Source organism: Uloborus diversus, chromosome 1 (assembly GCF_026930045.1).
Source record: "Uloborus diversus isolate 005 chromosome 1, Udiv.v.3.1, whole genome shotgun sequence".
Lineage (NCBI taxonomy): Eukaryota > Metazoa > Arthropoda > Arachnida > Araneae > Uloboridae > Uloborus > Uloborus diversus.
The window spans coordinates 96,106,330-96,124,813 of NC_072731.1; the positions used below are offsets into that span (position 1 = coordinate 96,106,330).

At 32.5% G+C, this 18,484-nt stretch overlaps 1 protein-coding gene across 2 annotated transcripts in view; it reads left to right on the plus strand.

Annotated features, from left to right (window-relative positions):
• Window positions 1-16,898, plus strand: part of LOC129231125 (integrator complex subunit 8-like) — a 79,888-nt gene extending 62,990 nt beyond the window's left edge. Inside the window, exons 16-25 of one of the 2 annotated variants that reach the window (XM_054865375.1) lie at window positions 3,470-3,686; window positions 8,044-8,153; window positions 8,306-8,387; window positions 8,508-8,610; window positions 8,679-8,727; window positions 9,785-9,844; window positions 9,943-10,004; window positions 10,965-11,083; window positions 12,634-12,833; window positions 16,205-16,898. In XM_054865375.1, coding sequence (XP_054721350.1) covers window positions 3,470-3,686; window positions 8,044-8,153; window positions 8,306-8,387; window positions 8,508-8,610; window positions 8,679-8,727; window positions 9,785-9,844; window positions 9,943-10,004; window positions 10,965-11,083; window positions 12,634-12,833; window positions 16,205-16,504 — 1,302 coding nt within the window. In that variant the 3' untranslated portion in view covers window positions 16,505-16,898. The remainder of the gene's footprint in view (window positions 1-3,469; window positions 3,687-8,043; window positions 8,154-8,305; window positions 8,388-8,507; window positions 8,611-8,678; window positions 8,728-9,784; window positions 9,845-9,942; window positions 10,005-10,964; window positions 11,084-12,633; window positions 12,834-16,204) is intronic. The other variant, XM_054865382.1, reaches the window with a different exon arrangement.
• The last annotated feature ends 1,586 nt before the right edge of the window (window positions 16,899-18,484 follow it).

Sequence of the window (18,484 nt, forward strand, 5' to 3'; positions counted from 1 at the left end):
AAGAGCGAGTGATGCAACAAATAAAAAAGAGGGATTACTACAGATTAAATATAAATGCATCTGATACCATACGAGGGCTGTTCAATAAGTAATAAGACTAAATTTATAAAAAATACAGAACCACTTTAACCGTCATAATTTACATGGTTTATTTAAGAATAACTTCTGCAAGACTAAATACATTTATTCCAACATTCTGTCCACTTCTTACAAACTTGTGAACATTGTGTTTGTGAGAGCTTTTTCAAAACTGCCTCTGCAGAGTTTAGACATGCTTTATTGCTTTCAAAATGTTTGCCTCGTTTCTTACGCTGAGGAAACAGCCAGAAATCACTGATGTAAAATAATTCTGCCATTCCCCTTCATGATAATAGCAGCAGTGTTAATCATTGTCTCTGTGATGGATGTTGAAGGTTATCCCTCACGTTAAATATCTTTCCTATTTTGCCTGTCTTCCTTAAAAGCTTTATGTCAGCCAAAAGTATTAACTCTCAACATTGTTTCATTGTTGAAAACTTCAGGTATCATATCAAAGATCTCCCATGCTGATTTTTGCAAACAAAAACAAACTTTAATTGCATAACTTTGTTCCAAAAATGCTTCCATTTTGACAACTGGCTGGGTCTTGTAGACGCCCGCCTACAGGCTTCAATTCAATCATTTAATTCTCAGGAACATGAGTCTGTAAGCGCCTACTATTGGTAGCTTTTTTAATACAGACAACAGACATTTTTCATGCCACAGAAATTAACATTCCGATGAGTGGTTTTGCGGCAGTAAAATTAGTTTTATTACTTATTGAACAGCCTACTTGTTTTTATATGTGAAAATAAAACTGGAGATATGTTAAAAATATAAAACACTCATTTGCAAAATGTACAAAACTGAGTATGCTGTTTTATATGCAACAAACTCAATGAATTGAGTTACATAATATAAAACTAATTGGTTACATTTATTTATTTTTTTTAAATATGTCTAAACATATTAAATCGGATGCTGTGTTTTTCCATTGAAATTTGAAAATTCATGCCATAATTTGTTAAGAGATATTACTATACTACAGAGCATGGGCGGATTTATGGGGGTCAGAGGGGGGGCAATGCCCCCCCTAGTTTTGGGAGGACTTTATATAGTAACAACACATCTTCCAAAAATTAAAAAAAAGTCATTATTTTTTCGTTTTTGAATAGTTCAGAAGAGCATGGGTGGATTTATGGGGGGGGGGGGCAAAGGGGACAATGTCCGCCAGTTTTGGCAGGAGTTTATATAGTAAAAACTTATCTTCCAAAATCTTATAACAAAAAAAATCATGATTTTTTCTTTTTTGAATAGGAAATTAAAGTTTATTTTTTCTTTTAAACTTAAAATAGCCGTTTCTTACAAATTTTGAACAATACTGTACAGCTGTATAATCTACTACTCAATTTCAGAGACTGGAAAGTGCAAATTATTGATAGGTTCTAAAATCCCTGAAAAGAATTGGCGCAGTATAGCCTACGAGGGCTCTTGAGCCAAAAACCCAATCTAACCAACCAAACCTTGAAAATAATTAGACAAGTCTTTGAAACTCCTAAGCAAAGTGTGCTTCAATTTTATTTCTTATCAAGTGTATAAATTATGAATTCTTCAAATGGGTAGAATGTTACTCTCTTGATACCTATCCTCTAAATCTGTGCACCATTTCTTTTAAAGTATTAACTTGCATCACAAAGCTCTTTTAAAGCGTAAAACTTAAAAAAAAATTATTTGCCTATTATTTCCAATTAACCCTTATAAGACTTCAAAATGCAGAATTTCATATCCATTTTAGATAATTTCCTCCGGGGGAGTAACTCCCGGGCCCCCCTAAAACTGGAGATATTCTATATCCCACTTAAAAAGGAGCACTGTGTCACTCTCTTAATACCAGCCCCCTCTCTTTCAAGGTCAATTTAAAAAGGACAGCATGATTACACACAGTAATGAAAACAACACATAAAAAAGTCAAGAATGGTCTTACGCATCACAGAAAACAGACAAAAACATGGGAGGGGGGAGGGCAATTAAAAATGTTGCTCCAAAAAAAAAAAAAAAATCCTGCCCCCCCAGGAACTCAGTCCTAAATCCGCCTATGCTACAGAGTGACATTTTACACAATACAGTTTTTTAACTATTAAGTTGACTTCTTTTGTTTTATACAAATTTTTAAATATCGATACTTAGGTTTTTTTATTACTTTTTTAAAAAATGTTTCAGTTAACTAAATTAAGCTCCTATGCATATTTTATTGGTTTACAATCTGGGTTCAAAATGACCCACTCCTCAGTTCCAAACATATCGAAAGTCTGCCAGATCCATGGTTTCCACTGTGGTTGCATTTTTCGCAAAATGCAAAAATACTATCTCAAGTACAAAAATCAAGCAAGGCATTTTTTGCCTTTTTCTCGGAAACCAAATAATAATGTAAAAAAACACGCAAGAGAGCGGAAATAAACATAGTGACTTCAACTAAATCTTATTACAAATCTTACCTATGAAGTTTTAATTACTAAAATACAACAACACTTAGTTTAATGAGCATTATATCTCCCCAATAAATGCATTATTAGGAAGGGGAGACTTGTATCATTTGAAAATCAAACTTCTGTTCACTCAATAATAAGTACAATTTTAAATTTTTATGTCTAACTGAAAAAGGTAAATTGCTGCTGTGTATTTATTTCCTTAAATATGTCATGGCTGAATTTTGAATTTAGTTATTAATTGAAAAAGAAACACATTGAGTCATCAAAAAAAAAAGATATTTCAACATCTTGTATACGTAGCATTTTGCTAAAGCATATTTTCCAATTTTACCTTTTTTGTTGAAATTCTTTTGAGCTCAGCTTAAACCCTGCGCAGATCTAGTATTAAGTGAACTCAAACTAACCTCAACTGTTCTGAATCCAACATTTTCTGCACTTATCTATTCAATGAAAATTGAGTGCAAATATCTATGTATTATCTATGCTCATTTGAGTAGATTTTTAGTTACTTTCACTTATTAAAAACTATTGGTTTTCTTTATGAAGTTGCCATTTACATATTTAATAATGTCACTTCAGCTAATCAATCTTTTTAAGAGGCTGTCCATAAATGATATCACACTTTTTTAAACATATTACCCCTCCCTCCATTTGTCACAATGTATAATACTTCACCTTACATCCTCCCCTTGTCATGTGTCATACTATATCACATGAACATTTTGTTTCAATTTCTTTTTTCAACCAAAATGTGTGATGTCACACTTCTCGCCACCTCTTCCTCCCCCTTGTCACGATTTCATTGCCCCCTCCCCTTCCTCCTCAAAGCATGACATCATTTGTGGACGACCTATAAGTACTATAAAATTTGTTAATATTGTATGTGCTGTATAATTTGTTATTTGCTCCTAACTTTTAGTGACTGATACAATCACATGATATGATTCTTCATTTGTTTTCAGAAATATGGTGAAGCAAGACATTTATACCAGATGATCCACAGTGAAATTAGAAATGCCTCTCCCCGTTTGAGTCGTTTTTTGAACTGGGAACTACTGCGCCTTGATTTACTTGAAGTCCTTGATACACCTGTTCACATATGTCAGTCTTCCACTTATCGAACTGATATAGTTCAAAGGATTTTGACTCTATTAGTGTCTTATAAAAAAGAAAGAGGAAGTATGTTGACAGGCTAATTCCTCAGACATTCCTTACTATCAAAGTTTTTATAGGCATATATATAAACTTAATTTTATTGCTGCTGTGCTCCCAGTAATCTTTTATAAATTCAATAAATAGTTTCATTTCATTCTTTTGAAGTTTTAATTATGCTTAAGATTGTTTTTAAGTAATTTTTTTCTAGACTTCTGTTATAAATGAACATATAGGTATTTATATAATCAACATACTTCAATGAGTACAGTAAACTGCTGATTGTCCGCAGAAGGAGGTGTCACAGCAACGAGGTATAATCCGAATAATAGGTTGGAAAAAAAAAAAAAACTTAGTGTATACAATAGCGAAAAAATATTAATAACACTCTCACATGCATTTAAATTTTTATAACTACAGACATTTCTACATCACTTCTACTAACATTGAATATGAAGCATCTATAAAAAATCTAAAAGCAAACAATAACAAAATTAACAGTTTAAAAAAAAAATGAATATTGTAAAAAAAACGCGGATAATCTAACTGCTGATAATCAGGAGTTTACTGTATATTAAAAATAAATATCCTATAAGAATATTACAGGAAATTATGTTTACTAAATTGCTGGTTTGAATTGGAAATATGCATTCATGCAAAAAAATTTATGGGGCCCAAGAATCTAGGGCCAACACAGTTTTGTTTCAACTACCTTATTCTTCAGTTGATATATATATTTTTTTACTGTAATGTTAATAATGCTTATTCAAATATTATCGTATCAGTTACGTAATCATCTTTAATAAACAAGAGAAATTCTTAACATCAACCGATTTCTTTCTTAGAATATTGATGCCAATTTGAATGTTTACTTTTTCTATAGTGCCTAGAAAGAGTAGTGTGCCGATCGACGGAGAAAAAGTGAGGTCAGATCTGAGTAAAATCCAGATGACGCTGTGCTCGAGGAGTACATTATGCTCCTCAATCAGACTCGTTTTAAATCAGCGATTGCACACTGATTTCACAGTTTAAAAGCCCCGTTTTTCGGATTGAACTTATTTCTGAGCAAAAGACAAATTCTGTAATAAGTAATATTTGTTACATGGGTGTTCATTTATTTTTTGAAGCATATAAAATGACCTAATGCTGGTTTATCTTCAATGAAAATAGTAGACTATTAGTATTCAATAACTGCGCGTCTCTTATTTCTCTACTAATAATAAAGCTGAAAGTCTCTCTGTCTGGATTTCTGTCCGGATCTCTGTGATGCGCAAAGCACCTAGATCATTCGGCCGATTTTCATGAAATTTGGTACAAAGTTAGTTTGTAGCATGGGGGTGTGCACCTCGAATCGATTTTTCGAAAATTCAATTTTATTCTTTTTCTATTTCAATTTTAAGAACATTTCCAGAGCAAAATTATCATGAGATGGACAAGTAAATTATGAAATTATCATGACATGAAACCGTAACATAGAAAGAGCAAATGAACATAGCCAATTGGTGAGAATTTCATCATCCATTATTTCTAAATAATATACAGGCTAATCAAATGACATTTTAATTTTCTACTACGGCAAAGCCGTGTGGGTGCCGCTAATTTCAAAATGAAACTGCTTCTAAATTCTTGAAGCTAATTAAAATTATCAGGGCTTCTTCCTCTCTGTAGATATGAATGTCCTGCCACATGCAGACGAGGAAATCGTCTGTAAGAAATTGGTACTTTCAATCCCTCGCCAAGTGTTTAAATTTGCCACTCTGCTTAAAATTTCAAGAGACTTAAATAACTTTTATCTCAATAACGATAATAATTATCAATTTCGTACAGGATTTTAAAAGATCAAATTCAAGAATTTTTTTTTTTTTTTTTTAATATTACTTATGAGTTTGTTGATTCCGTTTGTTCTGAAAGGCTAATAGTTGGTCGCTAAAAGTTACCAGGCGTAGCATTGCTGGAGATTTCCAACCTATTCTCCAGACCTATAAACTGTAGAGGTGGTGCTACCATATACCGTGCCCAAGTCGGTCTCTCTCATTTAGGGGCCTCATTTACTCAGGAATCGCTCCTTTCTGCTTTAAACTCATGCTGGCTACATGAATGGGGCTTGAGTCTCCCAAGTGGCATTAAAAACAACAACAAACTGCATCCTAAGTCATCTCAATTGGTAATACATTTGCCTTAAAATATAATTATCAAATTTTCAGATTCAATTGTGTAAAATTTTGTTTTGAAAACATCCTTGTCTTTGTGTCTACAAATTGATAGACAACTAATGTCTTACCCTTCAGTTATTTCTTCTCATCTTTAAAAAAGCGTTTTTTTTTTTCTTTTCTACTGACAATTTTTATTTATCTGTTTAATGAAACAATGTAGCTTCGTGAAAATAAACTGCACAACAATTTTCATTATATACAAAAACTACAATATTTGGAATTTTTTAAAATTTCATACAAACCCAATATTCATTAGGCAAATTAATATGAACAATTTCATTTATAATAGATTTATATGTGGTTATTTCAGTTTCATCTGCAGAAAGATCAAGTTTTATTTTTTTTAAAACAGGGAATATTTTTCTTAACTGCATAATTCCTGATGGACCTTTTCTTTGGTAATTTTTAAGGAAAGTATGTTGGCAGATTTGGGAAAATTGTTGGAATTGCCTCATCTTTCAAGAAAGGTTTCCCCCAGGAATCAAAACTTCCTCACCATTTATAATATGCTTAAAATGCGTTTCAATAGAATGTTTTTCGAAATGCAGAGCACAAATTGAGTTATATTTATCAAAAACTTTATCTAACCAGGGAATTAACGAGTTCCACTTCTTTAGTTTTTCTTCATCTGCTGGAGCTTTAAAAAGCAAAACTTTTTTCTTGCATGTTTTGTACCCACTTTTGCATTCTGGTACGAAATGAGATGAAGCTTTACATCTTCTAATGGTTCACTAATGCCTCCATTAAAAACCTTAAACGCTGTTTCATGAAATATTCACGAAATAAAGGTAAAAAAGAGAAACCCGGAACTAGATTGTATCAAAATCCCGCTTCTACTAATGTAAACACCGCGAAATTGAACATGCACCTGGACCGCATTGCCCTCTAGCGGTTTTCATAAAATTTGTCTTCAAGAATTACGGGGAAAAAAAGCGCCAGTCGGCACACTATTTCTAGGCACTATACTTTTTCCATCTATATTTCTTACTATTGAATTATAACTGTATTTACTTCTTATGTATGAATATATTGATTTGGTACAGACTTGTAATTCTCAGCTTGTATTTGAAAGCAAATGCTATTTATTATTATGTTTTTATACTTACTGTACATTTAACAAGATATATGAGTTTGGTGTATTTTACAGGGGTGTCTACTCTGGGAACACCACTGTGCTCTAACAATCCTTTGAATGTTATGTCATTTGTGTAACAGTTTTTACTGGCATGACATTTATAGTAAGAGTGTGACAATTCCTCTTAAGTCATCCCTAATAACCATGGTCTGCATACATACAGTGCCACCCCCCCCCCCCCCCTCCCGCCAGGGAAGGGAGAATTGGTTCACAAAATTGGTTCATTTTCAAGTGGGGGTCCGTGGTGGCCAAGATTTTAAGATCCTCTGATTTATAGGATAATTTTACAAAACATGGAACAAATCACTCTTCTCATCTTTTCTAAAAGAGCTTTGTATTGTAACAGCAATTAAAAGAAGAAAAGCAAAACATAGTAAAAATGTTTTGTATGAAAAATCCCTAGTGTGGCATTTGATACTTGACTAGGCATTGTTTTATATCCATTAATGCCTTGGAAAATCTTTCCCTGGGATTCACATGTTTTTAGTTCTTCAGCTATCAAAGTGACATCAATACTGGATTTTTATTTCGATTCATATTGTTTTATTGCTGAACTACTACTGTGTGTAAAATTTCTGTAGCTCTATGGATTTTTGATTGGATTAAAACTTGTTTTATTCCTAAGCTATTCGAGGAGTGAAATATGATTGTTTTGCAACCTTTTTTTATGCACAGTAGCAATACGATGTAGAGATGAAGCTTAGTAAAAAATAAGGAAACTTTTTTTTAATCGGGAAATTGGTCCTGTGTAGAAAGCAGCAGTTTAAAAATGAGTATATCACTTGCGCAAATTTAGGAATTTAAATTCCAATTAGTTACGACAATGCTACTCACACATTTTGCTGTCTTATAACCTCATATCATGGCTCAAACTGGTAATTTAACTGTAAGTATAATGCAGTTTGTTCAGTTTCTTAGTTTATTTTTATACTAATCAGTATAAGAAATTTTGACAAATTAATGAAATGTTTTTCACTTTTCTGCGTTTTATATTCCTGATTTCAGGCCTGTCAATTTTCTATTCCTTTCTTTACAGAAGTGCCTCCTGACCCTAACCTGATGGAGTTATGTGCTGCTGTGTTATTAAATTTTAGAGAATGGGAAAAATTGCTTGAACTGGAAGCTAAAATTGATTCATACATTCAGGTTAGAAAATTTAAAACAAGAATTTCTCCGTTGTTTCAAGTAGTTGTTGTAATGTTTGGAATGTTTTTGTTTTTTTATTATTTATTTGTGTGGTCTTTTATTTGCGAAGTAGTTCTATGTTGTTTACTATAATTTTTTTTCTTTGTTGTCAGTTTTCAAAAGTCGTTGCCTCTGCATGCAAGGAAATGCTGAATAAAGGAGGGAAAAATGGTCCTCGAGAACTTTGGGATACAAGTAATATATTGACTAAACTTAACTTCATTATTCAGCAATATATTTTCTGTTCATTCCTTGTGTAAATAAAACTGGAATAAATTTAAATGTTTGCTTGAAGACATATTTTTATTTGTTTAGTTCTACCGATATTTCAAACTTCTACATCTGTACAACATAAACGTTCTGGTTCCGGCATGGTGAAAGATTCTTCTCGAGAAACATCTCAAGCAATTATGACAAGGTTTGTATAAAATCTCTTCTCTTTTTTTTTTTAAATTACATTGTATTGATTGTGATTAGTTACTTTAGCTTTATTTTCTGTAGGTCACAATTGCAGCAATTTATCAAAAAATTAAAGGTAAGTGTTCATTTTATGTTATTACTAGAAAATCGCTCGTCAAGGTATGACTGGTGAAAGTTACTTCTACAATTAAACGAAGCAATTACCTGTTTGGTGGCATTTTGATGGTTGAAATTTTAACCCTAACTCCAGTAGATTGACCCTAAACTCCAGTAGATAGCATCAATGGCTGACCCCTTTTTTGTCTCTCCATTCTCCTAAAATTAGTCTTACGAGTAAAGCAATCAAGTTACCAGATCCAGTTCAGCCTTTTCAAAATAAAGCATTTCCTGGCATGTCAAACATTACCAAAAAATATTATCAAATTATCATACCATGACTTGCGTTTTATTGTTGGTGACGTCAGGAGCATTACTCAATCAGTGAATTTGCTATTATATATATATATGTATGAGGATATGTTTACTTATGTAATCGCATAAATCAACTCGTTGAATGTCCCGCTGGATCAGGCCCTTTTTACTCATGGATCATTTTATAAATGTGTCAGCATAATTTCACTATATTGACTGGCACACAGACATCATAATTATGCTAGGATTAAATACTTTTTTACAGTTTTCTTTTCATCTTAATGGAATTTCAACTCTCTTAAAATGATGTTATTTCCTTTAAAAGTAACCACTCATTTATAAATATCTCAATGATTTATTTTCACTCAGTCGCAACATATTATTCAAAGTGATGCAGTGATATTTTGGAATTATTGCTCAAATTCATTTAACATAGTGTAGCACTTGAACACAAGTTTTCTAGCATAAAATTTGAAGGAAAAAAATCTTGTACAGTCAATCCTTGTTAACATGAAATATCTCTTGACATCAAGTACTCTTTTGGTCCTGTGAGTTAACAATCACCTAATTATTTATCAGATAAGATGAAACCTTTTTAACATGAAATAAATATCATGGTTTTGAATTTGGCATTGACAAAGTTCAACAGTAATACTTTCAAATGGTGTACTATTTTTAAGGTAGCTGAAAACACACTTAATGCTCAATTTGTCAATTCAGTCCCATTTTTATAAAATTTCTGTTTCCATTTTCTGTTTTAGGACACTCTTGTTTTGGGAATAATCATTTCATGTTTAGCTAAATTTTACAACATACTAAAAGTAAGTTTTATTTCTTGAACTTCTTTTTTAGTTACCATAAATGTAATATTCTTGGTGGTTTTCTGTTTTAATAACACATTTTACTTTTTTAAATCAAGGATGACTCGATTGGCGAAATATTTTTGGAGTATCAAGGTATTTGGCCAACTATAATTACCAAGTAAGATTAATTTTTAAACACCATAAATTGGTCATTTTTTCTCACCAAGTAGTTTTTTTCTTTAATTTAACATGAAGTGTCTTAATTTCATAATATGATCCTACTTTTACAGTGATCAGCTTTTTTATTAATACTAGAGTGCTCTGTCACCTGCTCGCTAACATTCATCAAACCCCGAGATTGCTTTGCAGTCTAATTTGGTTTGCAGAGATCTAAATCGTTTGCTAGTATTCTAAGATTGGACTTAGGTTCTCCTTCCCTCATTGAGTTTCCTTACATGTTATGTATAAAAATGTTACAAATTGGATGGCGTAGGGTTGTCTAAGCAAAAGCCGTCAAATCATAGGATTGTCGTTTAATGATTGGGTATTTCTACAGAGTTTCTGTAGTTGTCTCCAGTAACATTTTTAGTCTCCAGTAACTCTTTACCTCCTTGCTTGAATTGAGTTTAACCTTAGATTTTCGCTAAATTAGAAGCCCTTATATTTCCTGTTATAACTGATTGAGAAAATCGGAACTAACTTTATCTCATGCAGAAAAAAAACATTCTTTTGAATGTCATAGAACAGTGGTACTCAACCATGTTTTAAATGAGAGCCACACCTTATTTTAGATGAATCTTGCAGGCTGTAGCACACAAAATTTTAAAATTTCTAAATTTTTTACAGATAACATAGGAAAATAGAAAAGAAAAAATTATAGGCTAAGAAATGTTAATATCAGTACTTAATTCTTATTTTATTGATGTGAAGTTTGCAATTTCAAAGTATTTAGCTCTAAATTAAAGCATTTCATATTGCTATGCATTTAAGCAATTTTTTATAATTTATGGTTCCTTTATGCAATATTCTTCGGTTTGTGAATTATTTCAGATTGTTATCTCGCACAGAATGAATGCATTATATTTTGTTTCTTTTTTACTATTTATCCTTTTTCTAATTATTATTCATGTTTTTATAGCTCAGATGGTTTTAATATGACAGCTGTTGGGGAAGTATTTCAGAGCACTCTACATCATGCTTTATCAATCCATCCAACTCATACTGCATGGTTGCGAACTAAAGGTGATGTTATGTATGGTAAGTAAAAATGATTTTTTTCTTCATACAACAGGATTGGTACGCTTCTTCAGAACTCCTCCAATACACCTTCATTTAGGAAATTTTTTGAAGGGCCCCTCAAACTTCTGCATTTTGGTGCTAACTCCTCTTAAGTTTAAGACTAGATAATCTTCCTCTATGACAGTCATTATCAAGACACGAGCATTTCAAAAAAAATTTTGAGAAAAGACAAACTAGCATTACTTTATCAATTTTAAAACATAATATATTAGTGTCTGAAATTCTTTGATCTGTTTATGTAGTTCACATAACATCATTTCAGCAACTCCAAAGAATTATTTAATCAGATGAAAGCCTGTTTTACTAACAGTTAATTTTCAATTTATAGTGCAACACAATGGTTTATGCAACACAACCATGCAAGTCTTAATCGTACATACATCTCCTACTTGGTCAATCTTGATCTTTAGTGTTCGCTGAATCTGAAAACTAGATTTATATAATTTACTTTTTTCATGTTCACACACCACTCCCAGCTGTGAAATGTCACTTCATCTATTATTTCAAATCTTTTTAAAAGTAAATGCATTATATTAAATCCTCATGTTAAAAACATTGATTATTAAACTGCAATTTCTATGTAGTATAAGTAGTCCTTCAAAATCTCGATTTTTTACCTTCAAAACTCTTTTATTTTTATTTCTGAAATTGGGTACAAACTTAGTGTGAGCAAAACAAACAATGAGAATCATCAATATAGTTTAGCCTTTTTTAAATTTTATTTTATTCATTTAATTATTATTTTTTATTTTTTTGTTTTGTTTTTGCTGCTTTCTAGTTTTACTATTATATATGTGTTAAATGATTTATGAGCATATAGAGATTATTCTGCCGTATGCAAGTGAATGGCAGTATCTGCAGAATAGAGTTTTTGAGATATTTAATGAAACGCGTTTTGAATTCAATGCTAACTTTAAGGAAATGTTGGAATTAGCCTTTTTTTCATTTTGTTTAGGCATAATTTTTTTTAGTGTGATCCTTCATCAAGTTTTTCCCCCATTGGTACAATATTAGCTAAAGTCATGTAGGTGGCGCTAACAACATCGAAAACAGAAAATGACATTGATGAAAGTAAAACTTGCATGTCCGCCATGGGGGGATTTTGAATGTCAACGAGTGAAAACCTTTGATTTTAACACATATTGCTAATTCTAATATGACTGTTTATTTCCTGTTTGGACTGTCATGCCATCCCCCCCCCCCCCCCCCAAGGTAAGTGCACACGTAGAAGTGTATAAACGTTGTAAGGGAAAACACTGTAAGATAAGGATCAAAACTGCAAAAGAATTATGTTTAAATCAGTTTTTTTTTTTTTTTAAATTAGTTTTCAGTTTTAGTAAAGACTTATAAATGCCTTATATATTTTTGCAGACTGAAAGTTTTGCACAGGTTTTGTAATTTAATGTTGCTTTATAATGGATGTTTTGACATTTTTGTAGTGTTGTTTGTTTAGAAATATTTCTGAAAATTGAGTCTTTTTTTTTTTCTCTCTTCTATCCTTATTTTAGCTCTTATCAGTCTTCAAAATAGCAAAAAAGCTCCAATAGTTTCAGTGCATGGTCATTATGCATGTGCTTTAAAGTATTACATATCAGCTGCTATGGTTAGCAGTGACTTTTTCAGTTTGCCATTGCCGAAAGCAATTTTTGATGACTTGCAGTTCAAACACATGATTCATTGTTGTACAAAGCTGTGTAATCATACTCAGGTAAGAAATTCTTTTCTTTCCTTTCATGGCCTATTGTGGTAGAAAAGTACTAAAAAATGTTGTGGGGGAAAATTGGAACCACCAACTTCACAAAGGGACAGAATCAAAAGACAAATTGAAAACAGTAATTTGTTCTATCACATTAAAGTGTTACTGCAAAAACTCCAGGACGTCACAATGTTTGGTGCCAGCGAGGAAAAACATTAATAAAAAATGAACTTACCCCAGTGCTGTTAACTCAAAAAAAAACACACACGCACACACTTCACACTTATTGACAGGGTCACACGATGATCTTTATTCCTGACCATCATTTTTTACACAGGGATCGTGAAAGCTCTCACGGGATGTATCACTGATTTTCATGGTTACGCACCTATAAGATTCAAAAAATTGGATTACAAGTTTTTAAAAAGACAGAAAAGAAAAGGTTAAATTCGAAAGTCCGGTCTATTGAAGATAATCCAACTTGAACATTATGAGGTAGAATGATGAACACTTGAAAAAAATGATAAAAAAGGTGACTAAAGATTTTTCACAGTGGCAATGGTGACGAGGCAGGCATCAACACTCCTGAAACTGGCAATGTGATAATGGAGATGGATGTGACGGCATTGTTTGGTCAGCAAAAAATGGCAAAGATGGTGCAGAAACGGACTGCCTCTCAGGCATCCCCTCTTTTAGAATCGCCCATCTAGATGCAGATTATTCTCAAGCTAATGAAAACGAGCGCAGGGGATGGAGATTATCTGGTGCGGAAAATAAAAACAAGGGAAACTTGCATTTGGTAGAATAAACATCAGGTGGACGCTGCCATTTAATTTTAGTTATATCTTGAGTAACATGATGATATTAAATTTATAAACTAAATATACATTTTTGAAGACTGACAGGGCTTCACGGCTTCTACGTTATTACATTATTTTTTTTAGATCGCGGAAAGCAGATGGAGTGGCATTCATTATCCACTCCATCATTTCATCAACTTCACTCACAAGTAAGACCACCGCAGCTCTTCAGCAACACATCTCTCCGGTTTTAGGACCAGCCATATACTTCCACCAAAATTTCCAACTAGCCATGGCAAAAACCCTTGCGGGCGCGTGAAACAAACCTATCAATACGCAGCGTCGTTAGCGCAGCCGATGGGAAAGTAAAAAAGTGACATCACCGAAAGGTGACCACAACTACAGCCAATGAGCGAAAAGACGGTAAAACAACAACATAGTGGGAAGAAGAACACAAAACAAGGCTGCCAAAATCATGCCTGACACCATTAAATTATTGAAAATCAGAAAATGTGAAACATAGAAAAAAAAACGTGAATCGATGCAGATACAGTCAGCCCTCGTTTATCGCGGTTAATTTGTTCCAGACTTTACCGCGATAACTGAATTTCCGCGAAGTAGGATTCTGTATAATTTTTCTAATTAGAGTGCATAAAACTTACGGCAGTTTAAATAGGTTTTTAATCATAGTTAGCGCTCCCTAGACATAAAACAGTACCCTTAGCCACCATTACATTTGTATTACTTAATACATTGCACAAAATATGAGAAAATTAGATATGTTAGACGTAATAGATATTACATTGTTAATTATTGAGAAATAAACTATACACATTACTACTAGTCCATGGAAAAGCCTCAACTTGTTCGATGATGAATCAATTGCCTGTTAGTGACCGTAGGAGCCCCCCGTTCTTCCACTACATTTACGTTTACAACTTAAAAAGCTAGTACATTGTTGAACATCATTTACAGATGCATTTATCCCCTAGAATACAGTGATTTATACTTTCCAGTTAGTGCTTAACGGTTAAAATGAGATAGCGATTCCCTACACTTTCTTCGGCGATTTTATTCCTCCACGTACAACTAGCCCCTCAGACCTTACTTAAAAGCTTACCATACTTAAAAGACATATACTTTGTTATTCTTTTGTAGAAAAAGTTAAAGCGCATAAAAAAAGGCTAGTTACTATATTTGAAAAAAAAACTAGAAAAAACCGCGATGTAGTGAAGCCGCGAAAGTCGAAGCGCGAAGTAGCAAGGGACGACTGTATGTAATCTTGCTATATTTTATCTTCGTGCTTCAGAATTTCTCATTCAAACACTGGTTAACTGTATTGACCTTTTGACTTTTATCTGTTCTTAAGTCCTGTGCCCCCCAGATCCATGAATAAGTTAGATTTTGCTTTTGCTTATAGCAACAGTCATTTTGGATATTTTTAAAAAAAGCTATCGTCCTGTTTGGCATAACTATTTCTATATGAATATTTTACATACTTTACCTTTTGATATTTTTACTAATATCGTGAATGCAAGAGTTTTTTTTTCTTCTTTAATTTTTCTCAGCTGATCATCTTGAGATTTTTCACACATTTCACATTTTGTCGGGTACAAAAAAGTATAGAGGGCATTCATCCAGACAAAAAATACTGATATTAGATACAAATAGTGTTACATCCTAAATTAATCCTATTATGTGAAGAAATTGTCTGATATTTTCAGTTTTAGTACTGATGGAAAACCGAAGATTTTCCCTATGCTCTGAAGCTCAAAGGAGCTAAATTGACTGCAAAAAATGATGCAAATAAGTTTATGTTTTGAAAAATGAAAGAAGTATATTTACACATAGTTTTATACAGTGAAACACGTTTAACACGAAAACGCTTAATAAGAAAAATTGGTTAACGCAAAGTGATATAGCGGTCTGGAGAATATACTGTGCAAATTAATACAAATCTTTTAACACAAAATTCTTTTAACATGAAAAATTATTTCGTTCTCTTAAGCTGTTATCCACTGTTATTTGATACCTCTACACACATTGTACATTGTGCTACATCATTTTCTTAGATTCCAAAAGTATTAGATAGTAAGTGTTCTGCTTGGATTCAACTAGCATATAACTGTATCTCATAGTAACCTTTCAAAAATATTGTAAATGACTTTCCCAAAAATGATTTTTTTTAAGTGGAAAATTTTATGCATAATGGGTCATCCTAGGTATTTTTGAAATTTCTTTTTCAAAAAGTGAGAGTGTATGTAAAGCATGTTTGCATGAACTCAAAAATGGTTTAGATTTTATCAACACCTTTCATTCTAAAACAGTTCGTCATCTTTTTTGTCCTGTTCTTTCCATAGAAACTTTTTTCTTTTGTGTTTTTTCTTCAAGATTAAAATTAAATAAACATTTCGTAGCATATTTGCTCTTTTTTTCATGATCCTTCCACAAAAATCTTTTGTGTCCTTTTTCTTAATAAAAAAATGCAAAATCTAAATTAAGTAAACATTTCATAATATGCTTTTTTTCCCCGTCTTTTAATAAAGAGGATTATTTTATTTGTATATCTCCGTTCTTTTACAGGCTGCTGTTCTTCATCAGTTCCTTGAAGAGCCAAATTACACAATGGCCTTCAAAGCGCTTGGTGAAAGAGTGTGTAATGATAGTTGTGATACTTATTACCCATGCATATGGGATGTGACACTTTTGGAATTCCTTGTCCATCACCATACAAAAAGGGGAGAAATGGACTGCCGTCAGTATGTGATTCAGCTGATTGGTCAGCTGGAATTGAATTCTAACAATAATGAAGAAATCCAAAGAGAAGCCGCTAGTCTACGAAAAGGATGGTTTTTAAGAGCAATGGCAAAACAGTACTTATAAAAAAATGTCAATTTTTGTAAACATAATTAGAAATATTTCCCCATATGAAAGTGCTTCCAAAAATTTCTTTTTATTACTCAGGGGCTGCTTTCAATTTAGGAAAACAGATTTTCTTCCTTTAAATATTTTAAGTGATTTGTTGTTCTATTACACATCAATGTAGTAATATTTATAAGTGGCTCAAAATATTTGCAACATTTTTAGGCTATTGAAAGGAGAATAATAAACATCAAACACCTGTAATTAAAAAAATTCATAAAAATATGAATTGTGTATAATTTTTTAGAATTTGATTTAGAGAGGAGAGTCTTCATTATTCAAACATCTTTTCCTCCTCAAAACTTTTCATCTTCATCCACATTGTATAATATAATTTTGTAAATAAATCTATTTTTATGGATTCTTTTGCTTCCTTGATTCTTTTTTATAAAAATTTCTTGTATTTTATGTAACATGACACACACACGCAGGCTGAAAATTTAAAAGAATTTTATTTTGTTGAGTAGTAGTTCTGGAAAACAAAGCGATTTACATTTACTTCTAATTTTCTTGCTTCAAATCTAGTAATGATGTACAGGGCCGCCGAGAGCTCCACCCGAGTCTCGGGGCAAAATAGTGACTTGCGGGACCCCTCCAACCAAAAAAAAAAAAAATCCTGTTGACTGCCCTCACCTCTTAATTACATTTCAGTAATTTCAAGTGCGCCTTCTATACCGCAACATCTGCTTCATAGCAATCTTAGGTGTCATACCATGATTTAGTGTCCAGTGGAGAAACTGAATTGTATTTGGTAGTTTTTCTTCATAAAAAAGGTTAAAAAAAAGCTGGTTGAATTTAAAAAAAGCTAACCACTCTAAATCAATATCTTGACCTCAACACTTTCAAAATTCTTGAAATCATTCAATTTTTTTTCCAACGTAGATTCGACTCCCGCTACAACGTGATTCAACTTACGCGAAATGGCTATAACGCGAATTTTCCACCAGTAACAAATTTTAGAGCTGACGGGAGTGAATTCCTTGTAAAAGTAGGAAAGCGCGCGACGAAAGGAGCACTTGCTGTTCCTCATGGTCTGGCTACTGTTTGTTTTAATTCCCAATAGAAACGTCTCTGCCAGATAACCCCCTAAGGAACTGGTCCATATGCATTTGATGCTGTGAACATGCATATGTTGAATAATGGGCTAACATGTTGAATGAGAGATGTTTTTGCTTTTCCAACACTAAAAAGAAGTTCAGTTAGCAGCATTATACTCTGAAAAAAAAAAATTTTTTTCGAGGAGGTGCCCCGGGCCCCCTCTCGAGCCGGACCCCAGGGATTTTGCCCCTGCTGCCCCCCCCCAGCGGTCCTGATGATGTATCTTATCATGTATCAGTGTTTCATCTTTGGCTCTTAGAGCAGCACTTCTTATCATATTTGAAATAGTTTAGATGGAAAATAAAACAAAACCAAATATTCTAATGGGTGAATTTTAAAAAGAATAATATAAAACTCTCAACACTAACAATTAAAAATGAAAAGAACATTGAGAAAAAAAATCATAAAATCACACGAAATACACATTGAAGGCCTGTTTTCTCCCTTTGATGAGATAACAGGCTTTCAATACATAGTTTGTGCAAGGCTTCCAACACTAGTAAACTTTTCTCCTAAAATTTCCTTTTTTAGTTTCAAGTCCCTAAAATTTGTTTTTTCAAAGTCTTTGATTTGAATTTTCCCTGCAACCACTTCTATTCATTTGTATTTTTTTTTCCTTCTAAAAAAAATATGACTTGTTTACACCTCTGCCTTGAAATCACAGGTCTGCAAGCTTTTTTTTTCTTTTTTTTTAGCTGCATGGAATATGTTTAGTAAACTTTATGTTTTGGAGGATGCTAAATCTAAAAAGAAAACAAAGAAAAAAAACTCCATTTCCTCCCATTACGTACACTTTTTGAGTAAATAATAGTGGTGTAAAATATCAAAAATATCCCAATAGCG